The sequence below is a fragment of the Callorhinus ursinus genome, unplaced genomic scaffold, assembly GCF_003265705.2.
Source record: "Callorhinus ursinus isolate GAN/ISIS: 27379988/994484 unplaced genomic scaffold, GSC_fseal_2.0 scaffold26, whole genome shotgun sequence".
Taxonomy (NCBI): Eukaryota; Metazoa; Chordata; class Mammalia; order Carnivora; family Otariidae; genus Callorhinus; species Callorhinus ursinus.
Window position 1 is genome coordinate 24793140 of NW_027397088.1, and position 22422 is coordinate 24815561.

Genomic DNA, 22422 nt, shown 5'->3' on the forward strand with positions numbered 1-22422 from the left:
CCTGACAGATAAGGTCTTGGGACTGGCCACTGGATTTACCAGAATGGAAGTCAGTGATGGCTTTGCCAAGAGCTTTCTTGTCTCGAGTTGGGCAGGGGGACAGGGCACAAGTATGTGTGAGTCTCCTGAAATGTTCTGCCACAAAAGGGAGCAGAATCACAGACTGTGAATGTTCCCAGAAAGCTCAGTGGTCTTTGGCGCCAACAGCTATAATCAGTAAACCACAGAAGTCACTTGAGTCAACCAAAATGGATATTAAGTGTCTGCTCTGTGGAGAGCCTGGTTCTACCAAGCAGTCCCGGCGGAGACAGGACTCAAAAGCGACAGGACATACCCCATCCTAATGAAGAACATAATGAACGGCACTGCAGACAGAGGGTGGGGGGTGTCACGGTCCTACGGGCAGGAACACTCGTTCTGGCTGGAAGATTAGGGAAGATGGACGTGACTTCAGTTGACTTTGAAGCCTGACGAAGATCTAATGAGCTTGGTCTACTTGTCAATTAATAAAAGTTAAAAATTAAACCATCCACCCCCCGCCCAAAATCTTCCCATTGAGTAACATACAGGCTAAAGGTTTTTTAAGGTAATAATTTACCTCCTGGGAGTGTAGGGCAATGTAGAAAATTTTGAAAAGCTTAAAGGAATTTACCGGAAAGGAAGGAGGGACCCCACATTCTAACTCACTCAGGTTAGTCTTCAATCTTTCCCCTTAATATTCTGCTTTTGAGATGATGGGAAGGGGTTTTTCTTTCATTTGTTGCTCTGGGGTGGACGTTGTGGGATGGGGAAGAGAACTCCTCTTTCCTAAGATAATTCTGAGAAGTAAGAGAGGATATCACCTTATCCTAAAAGAAACAAGAGCCCAAACTCCAGAGAATAAAACCTCAGGGAATAAATCCATCCAAAAGAATAGTTGCAGAGACAGAGAGTCTGAATTATCTGAAGCATGTGGAAGTGAACCAGCAATTTTAAACTACGCTTTTAAGGGTTAACGTCACCCAAATACTGGGACCAGACTAGATACCTTCAGCTTAAGATTCATATATTGGGCTTATTTTTGTGGGATGCATTAAGAATAATAATAGTAGTAATAATAATAATAAAGCACTGACCACATCTGTGGTGAGATAGTAAATGTAAAAGCTGAATTCTGGCAAAGGAAGTTTTTTTATCAGGGCTAAAAGATCAAATTAATCAAAACAGATGAGACCTCTCCAGTGAATTTATGCAAATGGAATCCCATGACTTTGGGACGTAGTTATCGGGTGAAGAGTTTGGGGCAGAGGACTCTGATTTTGGAGCTACGGATATGAGCCACAAGCTACTTCTTATACGGGGGAGGAAATGTTCAGTGCTGAGACCAGATATAAAAACATGTGAGCCACTAATAGCTCAGTGCGGGACCTTAAGGAAACGCCTCACTCCACAGTGAACTAGTGAAGAGCAGAAGAGCAAGACAAGGGTTCGTGCAAAGAATAGACACAGAATCAGTCTTGGCCAGGGAGTCGGACAGTAAGTTGATAGAATGACTCATTCAATAACTTTGCAGGTTGTTCCTCATTTACTTAGTCTGTAAGTAAATAGATAAAAGTGATGACTTTCAAATTTATATTTCTCCTTTGGCCCCTGTCTCAAGCTATAGAGTCACAGACACCATGCCTACTGGGCCATCTTCCCTTCTGGGTCTAACGAGCAACTCAAACCCAACAGCGTAGAATGAAACTCTTCTTTTTTCTTCTGGAAACCCGCTTCCCTCTCACTCGCTTTCCCATCTCTATGGAGCATAACGCCATTTACTCATTTGTACAAGCCATAAATCTAGAAGTCTCCAATGATCTCCCCCATTCTCTCTTCTCCTACCCACCTCATTAGCAATTCTTGGTGACTTTCACTCCAGAGCAGATCCCCAGTCTGGTCTTTTGTACCATGACCCGCCTCCCCCATACATTAACTCTTGCCTAGGTGACCACCACAGCCTCTTCCTGACTCTCTTGGTTCCCAGTCTTGCCCCGTAGAGATCATGCATCACCCAGCAGCCAGGTGAATCCAGTCCCCTTACCCAGCCTGTGGGTATGGCCCCTCACCACCACTTTGGTCTCCTCTCCCATATCAACATTCTCACTCACTCTGCATTAGCACTGGGCACACTTGCTGGTTCCTTTGCCCGGAAGGCTTTTACTCGGAGCTCCTTTCTTCTCATCATTCCCAATTTAGCTCAAATAGACCTTTCCCAAACCAGGTAAAGCAGTTGCCCTCTTCTTGTTAGTTACCTAGTGGCCGTCACTGTGACTCTCATTTTCTCCAGAGCATGTCATTCTCACGTTTTCCTTTTCATACTGGCCTCTCCCAGAGGCCTCGCTGGGGTTGACGAGGCAGTGGGAGTTGGCAGTGGAGGATGAGGGCAGGACAAATCTGATGTAGGGCAAGGGATGCAGCCATGGACAGTATGTGAGACATCAGTGCTGGTTACCAGACAACCTGACATGTGCTTCTAATAGTAAGTATAGAGGGGGGACAATTTAATGAGAACCAAGCACTTCAGTCATAAATGCAAGAGAAAGAGCAAAGACATCTGCTTTTGGCTCAGGTCATGATCCCAGTATTCCCGAATCGAGCCCCGCATGGGGCTCCTTGCTCAGCGGGGAGTCTGCTTCTCCCTCTCCCTCTGCCCCTCCCTACCATTCGTGCTCTCTTTCTCTCTCTCTCTCAAATAAATAAATAAATATTTTTTTTTAAGAGAAAGAGCTAAGGAAGCATAACATTCCATTCACTGGTTCAACAAATATTTACTCAGTCAATGAATGAACTAGTGGTCAGTGAACTCTCAGGCACTGGTAGGTGAGAAGAGTCCTTATAGTTATGGCCGTGGCAAAAAAAATGTTAGTCTGAAAGCTGGGACTTCAAGCCTTGTGACTGATATTCTCCTTTCAGTTCAACTAACTGCCCTAAATGTGGACAGACATGATAAGCAAATTATTTTTACAGCAAAATATCCCATCCCTTCATTTGACGGATTTCTTCTCAGAGTTACCAGGGCGGCTCAGAATAAAAGTCCATTCATTAGTCTTAGCTTCCAAATAATCTCATGTTGTAATGAATAGGTCCCGTCTGATGAAGAGCACGAAACTCCAAACTTCATCTAAAAGTAGAGCTTCTCCCTAAATTGATAAAGGGGATCGAGAGTACACTTGTTGTGATGAGCACTGAGTAACAGATAGAACTGTTGAATCACTATATTGTATACCCGAAACTCTGCACAGCCTGGTGCCCGTGGATTCTGAGGCCGGTGTCACGCACCAGTCCCCTTCTCTCTTTCTCTCTCTCTCACACACACAATCACACAATTTGTAAAGCTGTTAGGGTAAAAGATTCCCATGCCCCAGACACTGTGGCCACAGGTTTTAGGGTAGTTTTTTTGTTATTGTTTTAAATATTTTTTAGAAGATTTTATTTATTTATTTGAGAGAGAGAGAGCGCATAAGCAGGGGGAGCGGCAGGCCGAGGGAGAAGCAGGCTCCCCGCTGAGTAGGGAGCCAGATGCGGGGCTCCATCCCAGGACCCAAATGCGGGGCTCGATCCCAGGACCCTGAGATCATGACCTGAGCCAAAGGCAGATGAGCCACCCAGGTGCCCCGTGTACCTTAATTTTAAAACCAGGGCTCAGGACAACGTACAGGAGCGCTGTCATCGTCTTAATGTTGTGATTTTTCTTTTCATAATTTTCTACTCACTTAGAAACATGTAAACTACATAATGAAATGTTGTATGTATATATGTTTTACTTATTTTATTACCTTGGTACTTACTGTTCTACAACTTGCTATTTTCTTTTTTTTAATTTTTATTTTAATTCCAGTTAGTTAACGTACAGTGTCATGTTAGATGCCGGTGTGCAATGTAGTGATTCAACCCTTCCACACATCACCCGGTGCTCATCACAACAAGTGCCCTGCTGCACCCCCGTCACCTATTTCTCCCATCCCCCACCCCCGTCCCCTCTGGTGACCATCAGTTTGTTCTCTGTAGTTAAGAGTCTGTTCCTTCCTTCTTTCCTTCCTCCCTCCCTTCCTTCTTTCCTTCCTTCCTCCCTTCCTTCCTTCTTTCCTTCCTCTCGCTCTCTCTCTTTTCCCTTTGCTTGTTTGTTTTGTTTCTTACGTTCTAAATAACAAATGAAATCATATGGTATTTGTCTTTCTGACTTATTTCGCTTAGCATTATACTCTCTAGCTCCATCCAGGTGGTTGCAAATGGCAAGATTTCATTCTTTTTGATGGCTGAGTAGTATTCCATTGTATATATATACCACCTCTACTTTATCCATTCATCCATCGATGGACATTGGGCTGCTTCCATATCTTGGCTATTGTAAATAATGCTGCTATAAATATAGGGGTGCATGTATCCCTTTGAATTGACAATTAGCTTTTTTCACTTAATACTTCTTTTAAAACTCTAATATGTATATAGATTTTATTAGTTCTTTTTGATGGCTGTAGAGTATTCCAAAATATATGTACTTTACTTTATTTAGCTATTCAAACATTAATGACCATTAGTTAGCTGCTAATTTTTCACTTTTACAAATATTGCTACAAGGATTGTCTTGGGACATGCTTTTGTGTGTCTGTACAGATTATTCCCTGGTAGACGCCACGAAGCAGCAATACCAAATGGAAAGATGCCCTGACTCCTACAAACAATAGCTTAGTTCCCCACACTTTTGCCTAAACTAGGGATAAGTCTCTCAAATATTTATGGAAGCGGACAGGTAAGAAATAATAAGATCTTGTTCTTCTAATGTTCCTGTCTTTGATAGTAAGGCAGGGTGCGTTCTGCATGTCTGTTCTTCATCTGGTTTACGTACTGTACTAATAGTTATGTACTCTTCACCCACTTTCTTATACTTTGTCTTTTTTTATTATCTTGAAGTTTAAAAAGAACACCGCACCCTTATCTGGTATCATACTGTAATCACTTTCGACTCCCCTCCCCCCCACCAAGAACCTCTTATGGTATGTATTGTTACAGATAAGTTTCATGCTTTTTGTATCCCTCAGGATCCTTATGCTATGTCTAGGTATAGCTTTAACTTCATTTCTCTGGCTTCAGACTCCTTGTGATTCCTGAATCTAAGAAATCTTGTTTCCATCTATTCTGGAAAAGCCCTAACCATTATTTCTTAAAGCACTACCTCTCCTCAATTCTGTTCATTTTCTTTTTCCAGAAGTCTTATTCAACATATACCAGACCTTTCAACTCTATTTTCCAAGTCCCCTAACTTTGCTACCATATGTCATTATGTCCCTGAGGTTTAATCTGTATAATATACTTATTCTGTTTAATATTCTGTATAATTATTCTGTATAAATTACTTTATTCTGTATAATTTTGTTCTACCTTCTGTTTCACTAATTCAGTCATTAGCTAGTTGTCTAATGACTAATGACTTCGTTTCTAATTTCAATGCCTAAATTTGTCTTTTGTATTTCAAGTACTGCCTTTCTTAAATATGCCTGTTCTTTTGGGTATCTTCTTATGTTTTAGAGCCTACCTTCTATTTCTTCAATTATTTTAAGCATGGTTATATGAGGCATTTATCAGTTTATCTGACTCTTGGAAGTTCTCAGCAATTTGCTCCTGCTATGTGTTGAGTCTGAGGACTTGCCTTGGATGGTTGCTTCTGTGAGGGTTTCTAATTTTGGATCTGGAAGTCATATTAAGTGGAGCTTCATCTTCAGTAATTCCATGTGATCTGTGTTAAGGAAATCAGCCTGGGCCCAGTTCTTCGCTCAGTTTTTCAGCCGAGAGAGAGTTCTCAGACAATAAAAACAGTATGAATTGAAACCCCTAGCTCCCCATGACATAGTTGCGAATTTTTGGAATTTGAAGGAGAGGCTCTTTCTTTTCAAACCAGAGCTCAGTACGATGTAAATTATCACTGTCCCACTGTTGCAATGGACAGAGCCTCTTTAACTCAGTTTTGAACCCCTTTGAGGGCTCTGGTTCTAAAATAGGATCTCCATTATAATCCCCGTCATGGTGGAAGTCTAAGGCTTTATCCCTCATCCCTAGGGACCTAGATCTCAAGACCCTTGCATCACTGAAACGATGTCTGCTCCCCACCCCAGTCCCAGGGCCACTGAAGAGTTAGTTCATACTGCAAACTCTTCATTACATCCATGGGGATATCTCTTACTATCTTTGGAGCTACGTATTTAAAAAGATATTTGCCATATTTTAACTGGTATATCTAGATGTTTATAACACGCAGTTTTTCAGGTAATTTAAGATATCAGAATCTTCCAGATGAAATTTCAAAGAAGACTGTCAGGTTTTAACATCCAGTTGATACATATATCAGTTGAGAGACAAAGGAACACAGAACTGGAAAGAATATTACAACCCATTAAGGCAGTCCAGGCCAGACCATTCATTTCAGAGAAGCAGAGACTAAGACCCAGGGCAACTATGACCTTCCCAGGGTCACACAATTGTCTAGTGATAAGTCTGGGCAACAGATCAGGTCTCCTGAACCCCAACCTAGCACTTTTCCCACCAAATAGTTCCTCCTAATTTGTAGAACTGGGGCAGCGTCATGTGTGATACAGGACACTTGTCGCCCTGTATTTGCTTTTGCATTCTTTCATTTCAGTAGGTGAACGCCAGTCCCTGGGAGAAAAGCACCAAAATGTCTACTAGAGCAGAAACAAAGGGAGTGGGAGCTATTTCCAGTGACGGGAGTTTAAACATGGCTCACGTGCAAACCTCCAGGAAAGGTAAACTCATGTACTGGCTACGGATAAAACTGGTATCTGTGTCACCTCGACTTCCCTTGTGGTGATATAGAGCAGGATGCTCCCACCAACTGCCAAGGGCTCTACATAGCTACAAAGCCTTTTTTATGGAGAATTATTTCACGTCTTGCAAGAAACCTTGAAGGTATATAGGACAGGTAGGTATCACGACAGTATTTATAGATGAATGAAAAAATTCAGAGCAGATGCTAGGTAGAAAATATGGAAACCGGTCTCGGGTTTTCCGATTCTAAGTCCAGGAGCATCCAATTAGGTCTCTCTGCCCTGCCTCAAAGAGAACAGGCTTTTCCTTTCCACCATGTCACAAAAGTCGCTTTTCCTCCTCTACATTGTCTCTATCACAACCAGGTGCTTTTCTATAATATGTCCTAAGAAAACCTGGTGAACACCTTATTTTCCCCTAAACTTTCAATGGTTCATAATTACGTGATTCATTAATTCTCTTATGGAAATAGACTTTTCATAAGATAACACCTTTGAACAGTAAAGCACTAACTAAGGTGGCATGCTTTACAATCCTCAACGTTTTAGCCAGTGTGTCTGCTCGGAAGTGAGCATGTCTCAAGGACTAGAGGATTCTCCTAATCTTACCCATCAAAGGAGAAATAAGGGGATGTGCATTCTAATACTCAATCTACAGTTAACTAGGAACTGTTTGACCTGGAATGAATCCCATTGCCTCACCTTCCTCATCTGGAGAATGGGAGAGCTTGATTCTTGTATCTCGAGGACCTCATCCACATCTAAGTAGTTAAGAGTCTATCAGCCAAATTCTCCTATCCTCTCTCTCAAAATCAGTAATATAAAGAACTTATAGATAAAATTTTCCATGTTTGCAATCCTGATTTTGCCATTTATGAGCTAGGTGACCTTAGGAAAATTACTTAAACTTTGTGTGTCTCGGTTTCCTTATTCATAAATACATGATAATAATAGTACCTACCTCACAGCATCTCCATGAGAATTAAATTTGTTATAATATGTAAACCACTTAGAACAATGCCTGGCACACAGGAAACACTCTATCAACTTTAACTGTGATTATCACCTCTCACACAGCGTCATCCCCCCCCGCCCCCTTTTCGGCAGTGGTGGGACTCATATGTGGTCTTTCTGGTTTCTTCTACAGTCTTCTAGGGCATCCACCCCACCATGCTGCTTAGCCCCCTGCTGACACTCCAGGAGCTACAGCTATATCCAATCCCTTAGTAACCCATTTGACCTGTCATTACAAATGGCATCATGCTAATAATAATCCTTTTTTGGCTAAATCTTGTCCCGCCTGATAAGGCAGAGCCCCAGCTACTCTTCATAGTCCCACCTGGTTCTTTTGTTGAGTCTCCAAGTATTTCTCACAGTGCTTATGCATAAACCCTGCTGGTTGCTTCATCCGTTGGTGGCCGACATCAATTTCCACTCATCTCTCTCTGGCCCACACTTCCTGGGCACTCCTGGGTCCTCTTCCCACACCCTCAGGGCACTGCTGGGGCTTTCTCTAGGTCCCCGTGTCCCCAGAGGCTACTGACATCTTTGCTGGGCATGACTGCACTTCTAAAGAGACTCACAGAACCAAATCCAGCTATTCCGTGGGACAGAGAAATGCCCCTCCCCCATTACATGTCACATCCAGTCACCTGGCCCACATAATAGAGTTGCTTATGCTCCTGTACCCCTGGAGACCCAGGGAAAAGCTGGACCTTGAGGTTCTGCCAGAGGTCAGTGGTTTCTGCCCATTAGGCTCAGTTAAGGGTTCATGGGGCAGAGTGGGGACAGACACCACCACAGTGACCTTCCTATTCCCTTATCTCCCAGAGGCCTGTGAGATTCTGTCTGGGCTCACTCAGAAAAACAGAAGGCACTCTAGATATTTCAAGAAAAAAGGGGCTTTATATAAGGGACTGGAAGATTCCACAGACTTTGGAAGGCTGGGGAAGCAGAAGTCAGATGAGCCCCTTTCGGGAAATCCAGGAGTAAGGTTGGATGGGTCACTCTGATGACCACGTGCAGCCCCAAGTGGGCGATTTTCAAAAGCCACAGGCAGAAATCCCATGTCCACCATCACTGATCCTCCTCCGTGGACCTCCGGCTACCTCACAGCATCATGGCTTCTCACCACGTTCAGCCTTCCAAACTTTGCCAGAATGCCCTCATGGTTGGAAGCCTGTCTGTCTGCATGATAGATTGAGGGCTGTCACTTCCAGGTATTTGTCTCTCTGTGGAGAACTTGGAAGGGCAAGGATGGCAGCGAGAATTCATGAACAGCATCAGGCACAGCTTCCTTCCTCCCCATCCAAAGCCCACATGGAGGTGAATATACCCCAGCCCATGGAAAGAATGTCACCCAGAGGCCAGGCTACAATAACATCCCTCTCTGAAAGTCCCAGAAATAAACAAGGAATCAACCGCTTGGAGAAAGTATCTCCATCCAGGTTAAAACTAGGGAATTGTTCCACCACACACTATGAATTCTAAGGCTCATTGCTGGGTTGAGAGAAGCTGCCAAGAGCTAACAAAAGCCTCCTCCTTGGAGCATGGTACAGTGATATAGGAAGGAAGGGAGGACACCCATTACTGTGAAGCCTCGGCTCACGCTCCCTAGCTCCGAATGGCAGTGTCTAGAGGCCAGCAACCTCACCACAAGCAAGAGGAGTCTGGGATATGGCGGGTGAAGCTCACATGGCCCACATCCTGCTGTTGCCCCATCCACAGCTTACTCATCTTTCTGAAGAGCTGCATCTTAGCATCTTGGGCCAGTGCCACAGACCAAGGCAGTACATGTATGATGACAGAAATTAACTTGGAATTTTGGGGTCCTCAACATTGACCAGGTCATTGCAAAATTCAAATGGAAGAGTAGTTACTTCCCTTGAACTGGCAAAAGAATTCCAAGGCCTCCTCCTGCCTCCCACCAGCTGCCATCTCCCCCCCCATCACACACTGTCACCGCCACATGGCAGCAGCCTCAGGTCAGCAAAGGTGGCCCATTTCCACACACGGCAAGGGTTTCAACACATGGGAACTAAATCACAAATGACTGATCTTTATGGTCCAAGACTGGGGCATGATGGATGTGTAAATACGCTAGCACAAAGAAAAGAAAAAGAAAAGGAATGCATTAGATCCGAGAGTGATCATGGCATATTAAATGCATGTTTGGTGCCAGGCACTGTTCTAAGCACTTTATGTGGATTAATTCACTGAATCTTCACAACATTCCTTCAAGGAAGATACTCCTCCTAGCATCCCCTCCACTGAAGGAGACAGAATTCAAGCAGAAAGGAAGTAACTCATTTAAGTCATCCAAGCACAAAGAGGTGTCATCTGGATTCACACCAGAGCAGTCTGATTGCTAACCAGCATATTACATGGCTGCACTTCTTTTATCTGGGGAAACTGAAGAATATTTTCATTTCCAACTTAAGATCTCAAGAATAATAAGAAGCTCAGAGTATAGGAAGTAAATCGACAGGAAAATGTGCAAGAAGAGTCCAAAGTAGAGGAGAAAGGAAACTAAAGAGGAAAACATATGACTTCAGAATTAAAATGGAATAAACGGTAGCAAGGAAAGAAATGATCACTACAGAAAATCGAATCAGTGAGATAGAACCAAGGCTTAGAAAAGTCATGGAAGATGCAGAGGGAGACCAAGACAAGTGGTTCAAAAGATGATGGGTATGAAGAAGGGAAGAAAATAGAGACTGCATAAGAACAAATGAAAGCAACTTAATCAAGCATCCAGTTCACTGAGTCTATACCGTCAAGGAAAGTATGTGGAAAAACAAAAGAGATGGGTGCCTGGGTGGCTCAGTTGGTTGAGCGACTGCCTTCGGCTCAGGTCATGATCCTGGAGTCCCGGGATCGAGTCCCGCATCGGGTTCCCTGCTCAGCAGGGAGGCTGCTTCTCCCTCTGACCCTCCCCCCTCTCATGTGCTCTCTCTCTATCTCATTCTCTCTCTCAAATAAATAAATAAATAAATCTTTAAAAAAAAAGAGAGACAACCTCAATGTAGAAAAAAAGTAAACTCAAATCATGAAGGAAATCGCAATGAAAAATATACAAGAGCTGTCTTGGACAGCAGATGCCTTTCACGGCAATAAAATAATTCCTGACTCAGGTTGATCAGGCAGAGAGATTAGGCACACGTAATCGTGGGGACAAAGGAGACAGAAGCATTTCAAACGTGTAAGGTGTTAATCACGGGGAAGCAGATAATGTCCATGATGTCTATGGAAATAACGTTTATAAATTTGAATTAAGAAAAATTGCACACGTCAAAAAAACATGCAAGAAGTGAAGAGAGGTGTCAGAAAGTTAACCCTTTAAAAAAAAAACAATTTATGTCTTGGTGGTTTCACTAGAAAAACTCGGTGAGATTCTCCCAAGCAGAAAATGTCTCTGTATCCAGTGCCTTGAGGAGGTGGGGCATAGTTCCTCACTCCTTATGTGGGAACTGTGCGTGTGACTTCTTGCAGAGCCCAGCATGGAAAGGGACTGAACAAGAGCAACTTCACAGCGGAGAAAACTGACAAACACTGCTTCAAACAGGTTGTTGAGGGACGTTCTACAAAATGTCTGACTGGTACTCCTCAAAATCATCAAGGTCATCAGAAACAGAGAAAGTCTGAGAAACTGTCGTAGCCATAAATATCCCAAGGAGACATAACAATCAAAGATAACTATGCTATCCTGAATGGGATTCTGGAACAGAAGAGAGACGTCAGGTGAAAACTAAGAAGTCTGAACACAGTGTGGACTTTAGCTAATAATCATACATTGCAGTAGGTTTATCAATTGTGACAAATGTACCATAGTAACAGAAGATGCTCATAATGGGAAAGTGGGTGTGAGGTACACAGGAACTCAATACTTCAGCGGCACCTGGGTGGCTCAGTCATTAAGCGTCTGCCTTCGGCTCAGGTCATGGTCCCAGGGTCCTGGGATCGAGCCCCGCATCGGGCTCCCTGCTTCGCGGGAAGCCTGCTTCTCCCTCTCCCACTCCACTTGTGCTCTCTCTTGCTATCTCTGTGTCTGTCCCTTAAATAAATAAATAAAATCTAAAAAAAAAAAAGGAACTCAATAATTCTGTAAGTCTAAAACTGTTCTAACATAAAAAAGTGCATTAAGAAAAAAGAAAATGAGGGGCGCCTGCGTGGTGAGCGCCCAGGTCAGGTCATCATCCCAGGGTCCTGGGTTTGAGTCCCACATCGGGCTCCTTGCTTGGCGGGGAGCCTGCTTCTCCCTCTCCCTCTGCCTCTCCCCCTGCTCATGCTCTCTGCTCTCTCTCTCTGTATCTCTGTGTCTCAAATGAATAATCAAAATAATAATAATAATAATAATAATAATAATAATATTAAAAAAAGAAACTTGTGAGGCACTTAACTGAAGAGAACTAACTGTAAGAATGCAGCTCGGGCCAGAGAAGAAGACGTGAATCCACAGGGAGCCACCCCTGTTCTTGGCCAGGAGAAGACAATGCTCTCCGTGTGGCAATCCCTCGCAATGCCATCTGACACATCTATACGATGCTGATCAAAACTCCAACGTAAATTCGTGTGGATGGGAGAGGGGACAGTCTCATCTGAACGCCCTGCCCCCCGCCAGTTAAACCAAAGGTGGGGGTCCGTGTCTCCACTCCTGGAACTTGACAGGCATGCCATCACACAACAGGAGACAGCCCTGGCCACTTCAACTGCGTTTGCTCCCCCCGCATGAGCCAGGAAACGGGGCACCCACATGCCTTGAGGACAGGATCATATATTACGCTTCTGGAATTTCTCTAGAGGGACAGTCGATCAATCCTTCTAGCTGTTGCCAAACTACCGTACCTGGACTCAAGTCCAGGGATGACCCCAGACCCCTCATGGATCACTGGCAAATTTCGTTCGAGCCCAGATTACAGTATCAAGATGAAGCTGAAATGCTTCTGGAGTCCAACCTAGCCTACCTTTGGTGCCTCATCTCTTCCCAGCCCCTGACCTGCGAATCTGCCTCGTTCCCTGGTAATAGGGTGGGGTCCTTGGGAGTCATTTCCAGCAATTCCTCTCCCTTACTATCCGTAGCCCCTCGACCACTGCCTCCAGCCAGTTTTCTGTCCAATTTCACTTCTTTCCAGTCCCACTCTCATGAGCTCATCCCAGAACCCTGCCTCGAAAACCTTCCTAACACTTGCTCTGGCCAGTTCCACACCTTCTTCAAGTCTCTGCTCAAGTAATAATTCTGAGCAAGTTACTGACCCCTTCACCTCCCGGGGGGGACAGGTGTCCACCAGCCACTTGCAGAGAATGTCTGCTCTCTATTTCTATTTCTCCTCCACAGACTGCAGTCTTCTCCCTCTTCCAGACTTAAGAAAGATGGGAGAAAAGCACCCTGACTATAAGACTTTCTGTGCCCCTTCATCTCAGGCTTTTGTTCAGTCCGACATGGGCTGGCGCTCATCGTGCATCTCTGCAATTTTTCACTTAACTCCCAAAAGATGAGCCTGAGCATCGCCATGCCAGCTATGGTGAACAGCACAGCCTGGCCTGGCCCACTCAATGCCTCCACAGAAAGGCCTTCCGCCAACTCCCAGGACGGATGGAATGAAACTCTACAGCAACTTAAGGCAGTGGTAAGTTTAATGAGACTCCAGACCCTTTCTCTGACTAGGATGGTTTGACCTAAAGGGTTATTTATTAAGCATCTACTATGTTCAATGAACTATACTACACGAGAACATAATGTAGAGCTAAGGAGATTATATCTCTCTTTAGTGTCTAAGAGTGTAACCAGGAACTAAGTTAGAATGCAGGAAACCACTTCGATCTTTAGTGGACATACACTCTTCCCCTACGAGGATGAAAATCACAACCTAAGTTTCACAGATGTTTACTTTTACTTTCTTCCTTCACGTATTTTTAAAGTTACCTTGCCTATAATGCTTTCTTCTTTATAACCTTTCTTTCTTTATGGGATCTCTTACATCTTAATGGGTCAGTTAATTGTGTAACCAGGGAAACTGTGTAAAAGGAAAGAGTACGTTGGGCATATGTTTGGGTTTTTGGTTTTTTTTTTTTTTTTTTTTCATGAAATTTGTAGACTGGAGGAACTGGAGAGAAGTAGAAGGAGAGAGAACTGCCAGTTGTTTTTTTTTTTTTGTTTTGTTTTGTTTTGTTTTGTTTGCCTCTCAAGTTCACATGATAAACACTGTCAACTCTCTGGCCAAAGATGAACAGTGAGATTCTCTTTGTCCCCTAGGCTCCTCTGTATGACTGGAGTCCTGAAATCCAGGGGATCATTCTCAGCTCTACCAACTATGGCTCATTCTTGGCTCCAATCCCTACTGGCTACATAGCTGGACTCTTTGGAGCCAAGTATTTGGTGGGTGTCAGCCTGCTTCTTTCCTCAATCTCGGCCCTCTTTATCCCATTGGCCGCTGATGCAGGGGTGCTCTCGCTCATTGTCCTGCGGATTGTTCAAGGCATAGCCCAGGTACCGAGATGCTTTTAAATATAAGTGAGATATTGGTTACAAAACGACCTCAGATAGCCAGGAATGGAACTTTTTTTTTTTTTTCCAGGTTATGGTATTAACAAGCCAGTATTCAATTTGGGTCAGATGGGCTCCCCCACTAGAAAAGAGTCAACTCATCAACATTGCTTCATCAGGTAATTGATGCCCTAAATTGTCAACTTGTATGCACTGTGCAAGAGTACTCTGCAATGGCCTATCAGCACAAGCAAGACCTTATACTCCAACTACCCTGTCTCCCTGCTCGAAAGCACGGCCATGACTCTCACCCAAAACATCCTCACATCTTCTGTTTAGGGGAATTGATGGGAGCCTTCATTACTTTGCTCGTCGGGGGTTTCCTCTGCCAGACCAAAGGGTGGCCTTCTATCTTCTATATCTTTGGTGAGTTTGGGCTTCTCAAATCTCAGGATTTGGGTTTTTTTGTTTTTTTTATTTTATTTTGTTTTATTTTATTTTATTTATTTGAAAGAAAGAGAGAGCACGAGCTGGGTTGGGGAGGGTGCAGAGGGAGAAGCAGACTCCCCGCCAAGCAGGGAGCCCGACGTGGCACTTGATCCCAGGACCCTGGGATCGTGACCTGAGCCAAAGGCAGACACTCAACCAACTGAGCCACTCAGGCGCCCCTCAGGATTTTGTTTTGTGACAGAGAATGCTGGGCATGCTTTTTGTGATGCAAATCATCTATGGTTAACCAAATCCTAATAGATGTGACTATTTATACAACTAAAGTTGATAATGTTCAGAGCTAATCATGTGAATCTTGCAAAATGACATTTACATCTCAGGAGCCTGGATGCGTAGCTAGAATGACCTAATGACTTTAAAAGCATCATAATGTTCCGTTCTGCTTCTAAACCGAACACACAACGAACCCCAGAGGGATTTCTTTCATAAGATGTTGAAAATGGTATCTTGGTGGGATGATATTTTTAGTTATGCTTATTTATTTAATTCATATTTTAAACTTCTCCTATTATTAAAACCAGAATATTGTAAGACTGTGACCTAATCACAAAATGCTAATTGGCACAAAGAATCAACCAGTAGAACCTGCAAGACAGGGCAGACCGTGTGAAGCTCCAGAGTGGATGTAATGTATTAAGAGATGCTGCAGAAGGTCCCAAAGATGCTCGGAGTATTCCAGAGGCAGCATTCTATGGCTTCACAATTTTGCCTTTACCTGGTGGGGGTCTGCCCAGCTGCTTGCAGCGAATGTTTGTGTTTGAGTTTTAAAACATTCTCTGAAGTCCCATCTGCACCCTGTGTGATTCCAGTAAGACCACTGAGCACCACTGGTGCTTCCATTAGAGGATAATACTCTTATATCAAGGGTTCCTGTAACATCAGGTCAATATATTCACTAGACAAAAAAATGGGTGAAGATGGATTACTTCAGCTTGGTGACCTGCAAAGGCTTTGTCATGGAAACTTCAAAGGGCAGGTTACAAAAATTATTCAAGCAACATGAGAGGCTTACTCTGCTCATGGTTTTCAGAAAGGGAAGCTACAAATGTATATCTGCAAGGAAGGAACTCAGTAAAATACCTGTTGACATCCTCCACCCTCAACCTACTCCAGTGGTAATTTTCGTATCTATTCTTCCCTACTTGATTTTAAGTTCCTTGATGGCAAAATTGTATCTTTGTATTCTTATACTCTCAAAATCTCACAAAATGCCTGGTGTAGGGTAGTTCTATACTCTGTGGTAGCTCTTCACTCTCTATTTGTGAAGCAATGTGTAAAGGAGAAACTAGAAAGTAAAAAGAGCTATTACGATTAGGGCAAGTGTGGTGAGAAGCGCTGGGCGTTACACGCAACTGATGAATCATTGAACACTACATCAAAAGCTAATGATGTACTGTATGTTGGCTAATTGAACATAATAAAAAAGGTATTGGGAAAATTGGTGATGTTTATATAAAATCTATAGATTAAATAATATTTTCATTAAAAAAATAAAATCTACACTCTGCTTCAAAAAAAGATTTTAAGATTCTAAAAAAGAAAAAGAAAAATTTAAGATGAATTTTATTTCCACTCAATACTGGTAACATTGGGTTGTTCAACACTGTCATCATGTACAGACAGGTGGTGGGAAAGCACCCTCCACCAGTGATGGGGTAGGAGTCGAATATTGGGGTCATTCTGCCAACCCCAGGAGTCATGTCAGTGCAGAGTCAAACTGAAAGAACTCCCGTCAGGGGCTAATGGGATCTTCTTTCTAGGTGGAATTGGCTGTGCCTGTTCTCTTCTCTGGTTTCCTCTTGCTTATGATGACCCCATAAATCACCCATTTATCAGCACCAGTGAGAAGGAATATATCGTGTGTTCACTGGCTCAACAGGTGCGTTTGATGAACTTCTCTTCCGGTTCCCTGTGTCCGTCCGGGTGTCTCAGGGGCGGAAGAGGGCACTGGAGCAAAGCTCCTGTCTTCTGATGGAGGGGTGTTGATATCTGCTTTCTTCCAGGACTGTTCACCAGGCTGGTCCCTTCCCATTAAGGCTATGATCAAATCCCTACCACTTTGGGGCATTTTAGTCTTTTATTTCACCGGATTCTGGACTTTTAATATTTTGATGGCATACATGCCAACATACATCAGCTCTGTACTTCAAGCTAACCTCAGAGATGTAAGTATAGAGAAAGCCCAGTCTGTTCTTCTGTCTAAATGCCTCATTATATAATCCTCTGTCTCACTTACAGCCACAAAATCAGGGGATTAGGCCCAGGACCTTCGTGTGGGAAAAGCATCCTGGTTGCGTGAATTCTGAATCATCTCACTGCAACCTACTGCTTACTGGGGAACGCTGGGACGGTTCTAGGGAAGCGTGGCATTCACAGAGTGTCCCGTTTTCTAAGGGACCGATGCAAAACTTTTATGTTCAATCCAATCAGCATTTGCAAACAAGATATTCTGCCGGCAGCATTAACAATACAGTGTTAACAAAACAAATTCTGCCTTCGAGAAGGCTTGGAAGGGACCATGAACAACATCTCCTGAAAACACATCCCAAATAGGACTTCCAACCCAAACTTGCAGAGAATGGTCTTCTAAAAAATGCGTTATTCAAATATGATGCATCCAGAGAAAAGTGCACCTGTGTGTACAGCTGAGTTTTCACAGAATGAACAGGTACCCTGATGGGTGGACAGGAGCCTTAAAATTCCTACAAGATGGAGGTCTTAGAAGTGGCAAAGAGTGTATCAGATTTCAGAGCCTATTAGCGGCAGTTCACAAGGTTACTGAGTGACTGCTACATTCTTGTGTTTGGACTAAAAAAGCAGTGCTCTCATGTTGACTGCGCTCCCCTGCTAACCGGCCAACAGAGAGCTGACTTTCGGAGCAGAGGTCAGAGTCCAGGGCGCACGCATTGCAACAGGCTGGAGGTACCGAGATTAGAAAGCCCAAGGGCTGAGTGGCCATAGGTCTCCACAAAGGAGGAGGCCAGAAGCAGGCAGCGAAGTCAGAATCTCAGGTGAGGCCATCAGGGGACAGGAGGTCCGAACAGACATCCCAGAGGCCAGCTGTTGGGAACGGTTTGTCTCTGCTGTGAGGCCAAGGGGTCTCCCCATCTCAGAGGCCAAGGCTGAGGACAAGGAGGATGGCAGAAGGACTGGAGAGACCAGTGGAGACCAGACAGTTGAGACCAGGCTTTCTCAGCTTGGGAAGAGTCAAGAGGCCCCGACTCCCGTTGGTCTCAGGGTGGCTTCTCCCTAAGTCACAAAACCTTGGTGGCTTCGGTTTACTCATCCATAATATGAACAGTTGGGACACGGTGACAGTTAAAGCCTTTCCATTTGGGGGATTATACACAACACTTCTTTCCTTGCATTTTCCTTAATAACACTGTAATACAAGGGCTGAGCTGATCAAACCAGGGTTCAACATTTTTAAAACTATATCCAAAGATAGGAGTGAAAAATCTTCCTCCCTTTCCCGTCCCCAGTCTGTTCTGTTCTCCCAGCCCACTCCCAGCCACAGATAACTCTTTTTTTATTCATTTCTTATATATTCTTCTGCTGCTTCTTTATGGGGACGCAGGCATACATGAACATATCTTCTTATTTTGTCACTTTTTTTTTACACAAAACATTATGTGCTGTGTACACTGCTATTCTTTGCATATTACACGACTGTGATCTTTTCAGATCAGTACATGGGAAACACTGTGAGACATTTGGGTTGTTTCCAATCTCTGAGCAAAAAACCTTGCTCATCTGCCACACATCTGAGCAACTGTTTCTGCCTGTCTGAGTTCAGGGTAAATGCAGTACAAACTTTTATATCTATTGTCAAATTGCTTTCCATCGGGCACTGATAATATTTGCAAGTACCCAGTTTCCCACGGCATCTCCGTAGATCAGGTCAAAAAACTGTTGCTCGATGAAAAAGTAGTTCTTTTTACTATGAGGTTGGACACCTTTTAATATGTTTAGGAGTCCCTTGTTTTCCTTTTTCTGTAAGTTGTTCCTGTTTTTTGCCTATTTTTCTACTGGGTTTTGTTCTTTTTAAGAAATCTATTTCCAGGTGACCTTTACATATGAAGAGAGCATTGGTCTTTTTTTTTCCAAATCGAACTATATGCATATTTTCTCTCAGGCACCAAAATTGTGTTGGCTCATTCCAGTAACCTGAAATTTGTATTCAAGGAGATATGTATATAGAGAGGAGCTATACAAGTAGACAAGTCACGCACGGGTCAGTGTGTGTCACGGTGTGGGAAGTGAGGCATGCACCTGACTTATCTCTGGTCCTCAGAGTGGAATCCTGTCAGCCCTGCTGTTAGGTGTCGCCTTTATCAGCACTATCCTTAGCGGTCTACTGGCAGATTTTCTTCACTCCAGAAACATCTTCAGACTCATTACCATCAGGAAACTCTCTACCGCCATCGGTAAGGACTGAGGTGGATCCTGGGATGGATGCAGCAAGCTCAGGGTGGTTTTGATTCCCTCTGTGTTTGTCCTCCTGCTGCAGGGGTTCTTGTCTCATCTGTGGTCCTCGTGTCCCTGTACTGGGTCAGATCCAGCATCAGCACCAGTATGGGCTTGTTGGTGCTATCTTCTGCCACTACCACCTTCTGCCAAACAGGAGCCCTTATTAACTTCTTGGATATTGCTCCTAGGTAGGGACCCCTTTACCACATCCGCACAGAAGCTCAGCTCAGGTCCCACAGCCCTAAACTCACTCAGATGCCCCAGTTCCATGGGGGTGATGCGTGCTGCAGGTCACAGGAAATGTCAGCGTCAGCCCTACATCCAAATAATTCCTGGAAGGGACCCAAAGCTAGTCCACCACTGTGCACTCAGTTTTCCAGGTGAAAACGGGGAGGCAGTGGCCACACTCACAGCTCAACTGGGGACAGGAGGTGACTCACACCTATATCTCTGTCGGGAATGCAGCAGTCACATGGGGTTGGATCAGTGAAGGACCCTACGGTGCCGGTTCACTTAAGGCTTTAATAAAGGTAAAGCTTGACTAACAGGAGAGCAAGAGAAACACTGATCTCTGATAGAGGTAGAATCAAAGAGGACTGGGACTTCCAAATGTAGCTCCCAGGATCCTTTCACGGTCAGTAGAACATGCTCCATCTTCAGATAACCAAGCGCCATGACCCATGGGAGATGCCCTGGTCTCAAGGGAGCCAACAACTCATCCAGCAAGGGGTCTTTTTTACCCAAAAACAAGGCTGCAAGATCAGGTTCCGTAGCAGAAACTCAGAGAACGTACAAACTAGATGCAAACCATCCATCTGTACATTTTGTATAAACAATGTTGACAAGTCAATACAGGTGACCCCTGGGAGTCTCAGACCCTCAGGCGGGATTATACTAATCACTAGTCAGTACATTTCATTCAGGCTTGACCCAGGGTCGACTCTCGGCATCCCCAGAGACAAGCACAGAGTTACAACAAGTAAGCTGAGGTGAATGGTTTGCTTATATTGGAATATTCTTTTCTGTCTCAGGTACACCAGCTTTCTCAGGGGACTATCACAAGTCTTTGGCCACTTATCAGGAGCCATTTCTTCCACCGTTGCCGGATTCTTGATCAGTCAGGTGAGGTCGAATGCTCTGACGAAAATAGTCATGAGAGAAACCTATAGAGGTTACTCAGGAGAAGTCAGACTGAAGCTATTTTTGTTCCCTCCCCAACGGGGCTCAACTTAAAGCTCAAGAGTCCTGATCCCCCTCATGACTTCCCCCCAGGCTCAGCTCATGCCGGGCAATTACCACAGGTTTTGGGTGTGGAGCGATGATGAGCGTTCATTTTTATGAGTTTACACTTTAGGGGTTTTTAGAAGTTTTTCATGCTAATCATTGAAATTTATAGCAATATTCATGGCATTTCTTGCAAAGTATGGAGGGGCCAACCATTCTGGTTTGCCCGTGATTAAGGGGTTTCCCTTCCAGTCACTGACTAATACTGTCAGGAAATGACTTTTAATAGGGAAATTCTCAAACTGAATGTTTCCCTTGTCATCCCTTCATTCATCCATTCGTTAATTCCACTTTAGCATGTGCCATGCGGTTTAAGTGGATAAAACAAACAAAAGTCCCTGCCTGGTGAAGCTTATATTGTAGGAAAGAAACTGATGGAAAACTAGTGAAATCAGTAAAATATAGAGTATACTGAATGGTGGCAAAGTGCAAAGAGAAGAATAAAGCAGGAGAGGAGGGCAGGGCACAGAGGAGGGGGTGGGATTTCAAGTTTAAATAGGGTGGTCTTGGAAGGACTCACTGGAAAGGTAACATTTAGTAAGGACTGGATGCAGACAAGGGAGGGAGACAAATGGCTATTGGTAGGAGGACTATTCCGGCGGAGGGGAAGGCCAGGGCCCAGGAAATGAGCTGCGTATTCCAGGAACCACCAGGAAGGCCACAGAGGCTGGAGCAGGGGCTGGGAAGCTGGACATGCTCCAGACCTTTCTGAATATAGAGGGGGGGGGGCAAGAGCCAAGAGACCATTAACACTTTGTAATTTCCTGCTTCCAGGATTCTGAGTTTGGCTGGAGAAATGTCTTCTTGATTTCAGTTTCTATTAACATGTCAGGCTTGGTCTTCTACCTCATCTTCAGCCAAGCAAAGGTCCAGGACTGGGCTACAGAGCAGACCGTCACTCAGCTCTGAGCAAACTGGATGCCTCAGATCCCAATGTTTAGCCGTTCATCGTGTGCCCTCATGGACGTTCCCTCTTAGTACCTGCTTGACTGGTTAGCCATTTAATGTGCATTGACTTTGTTTCCAGTATCTTCTCAGAGAGCTTGGCTGTGGAATACTGAAGGTTCTGCCTGCAGAGGTTACAGTGGTGGGTGCGGGTTGGGGAAGGCCAGTTTTTAACTGTGAGCTCCGGAAAGCATAGGTGTGTCTGAATTTCCAGGTGTTGTCCACTCTGCCCACTATTATTGTGACTTAATAAGAAATATATATTTGGTCTCTGCCCCCACTTTCTGGAACAGAGCTCCAGAATTTCAGATTAGTGAAATCTCAGATTTCTTGAGGGGTGGAGATGATAGGAGCACCTTTTGTCATAATATTTGGACTCAGTCCCTGGTTCCCGACACAAGAGCTTCTGAGACGTTGGAATTTCTGGAGTGATGAGAGTGCCTTGGGTATTCTATTGAGATGACTGGCGGCTGGGGGCTACCCATGGCTTCAGGATGGGGGCTGGTCTCCAGAAAGACCAAGGCATGAGTGGAAGGTTGGAATTCCAGCTCTACCATCCCACCTCCAGGAAGAGGAGAGGGGCTGGAGATTGAGTTATTCATCAGTTGCCATTTACTCCATCATATCTATGCAATAAAGCCTCTATAAAAACTTGAAATGACAGAGTTCCAAGAGCTTCTGCCTTGGGGAGCATAGGGAGGTCCTGGGACAGTGGTGACCCAGAGAGGGCAGGGAAGCTCTGCGTCCCTTCCCACATCCCTTGCCCTGGGCATCTTTTCCTTTTGGCTGTTCCTAAGTTATATCCTTTATAATAAAGCAGTAGTAATAGTTAGCAAACTGTTTTCCTGAGTTCTGTGAATCATTTTAGCAAATTATCAAATATGGGGGGTCATGGGAACCCCCAACTTTGTAGCTAAGTCAAACAGAAGT

The 22422-nt window shown here is 44.2% G+C and overlaps 1 protein-coding gene across 4 annotated transcripts; it reads left to right on the forward strand.

The window, feature by feature from the left end:
- The first annotated feature begins 651 nt into the window (after positions 1-651).
- On the forward strand, positions 652-22323 carry SLC17A4 (solute carrier family 17 member 4). 4 transcript variants are annotated; one of them, XM_073877693.1, is made up of 11 exons: positions 652-691; positions 6659-6779; positions 13221-13426; positions 14375-14462; positions 14623-14709; positions 16554-16672; positions 16797-16958; positions 19088-19220; positions 19304-19451; positions 20295-20385; positions 21322-22323. In XM_073877693.1, exons 2-11 carry the CDS (start codon positions 6692-6694, stop codon positions 21454-21456), a joined length of 1257 nt encoding a protein of 418 aa, XP_073733794.1. In that variant the 5' UTR covers positions 652-691; positions 6659-6691; the 3' UTR covers positions 21457-22323. The 4 variants fall into 4 exon arrangements, with proteins under 4 accessions (XP_073733794.1, XP_073733792.1, XP_073733793.1 ...); XM_073877691.1 differs by having other exon boundaries at positions 653-691; positions 6656-6779; XM_073877692.1 differs by lacking the exon at positions 652-691 and adding an exon at positions 2175-2500.
- The last annotated feature ends 99 nt before the right edge of the window (positions 22324-22422 follow it).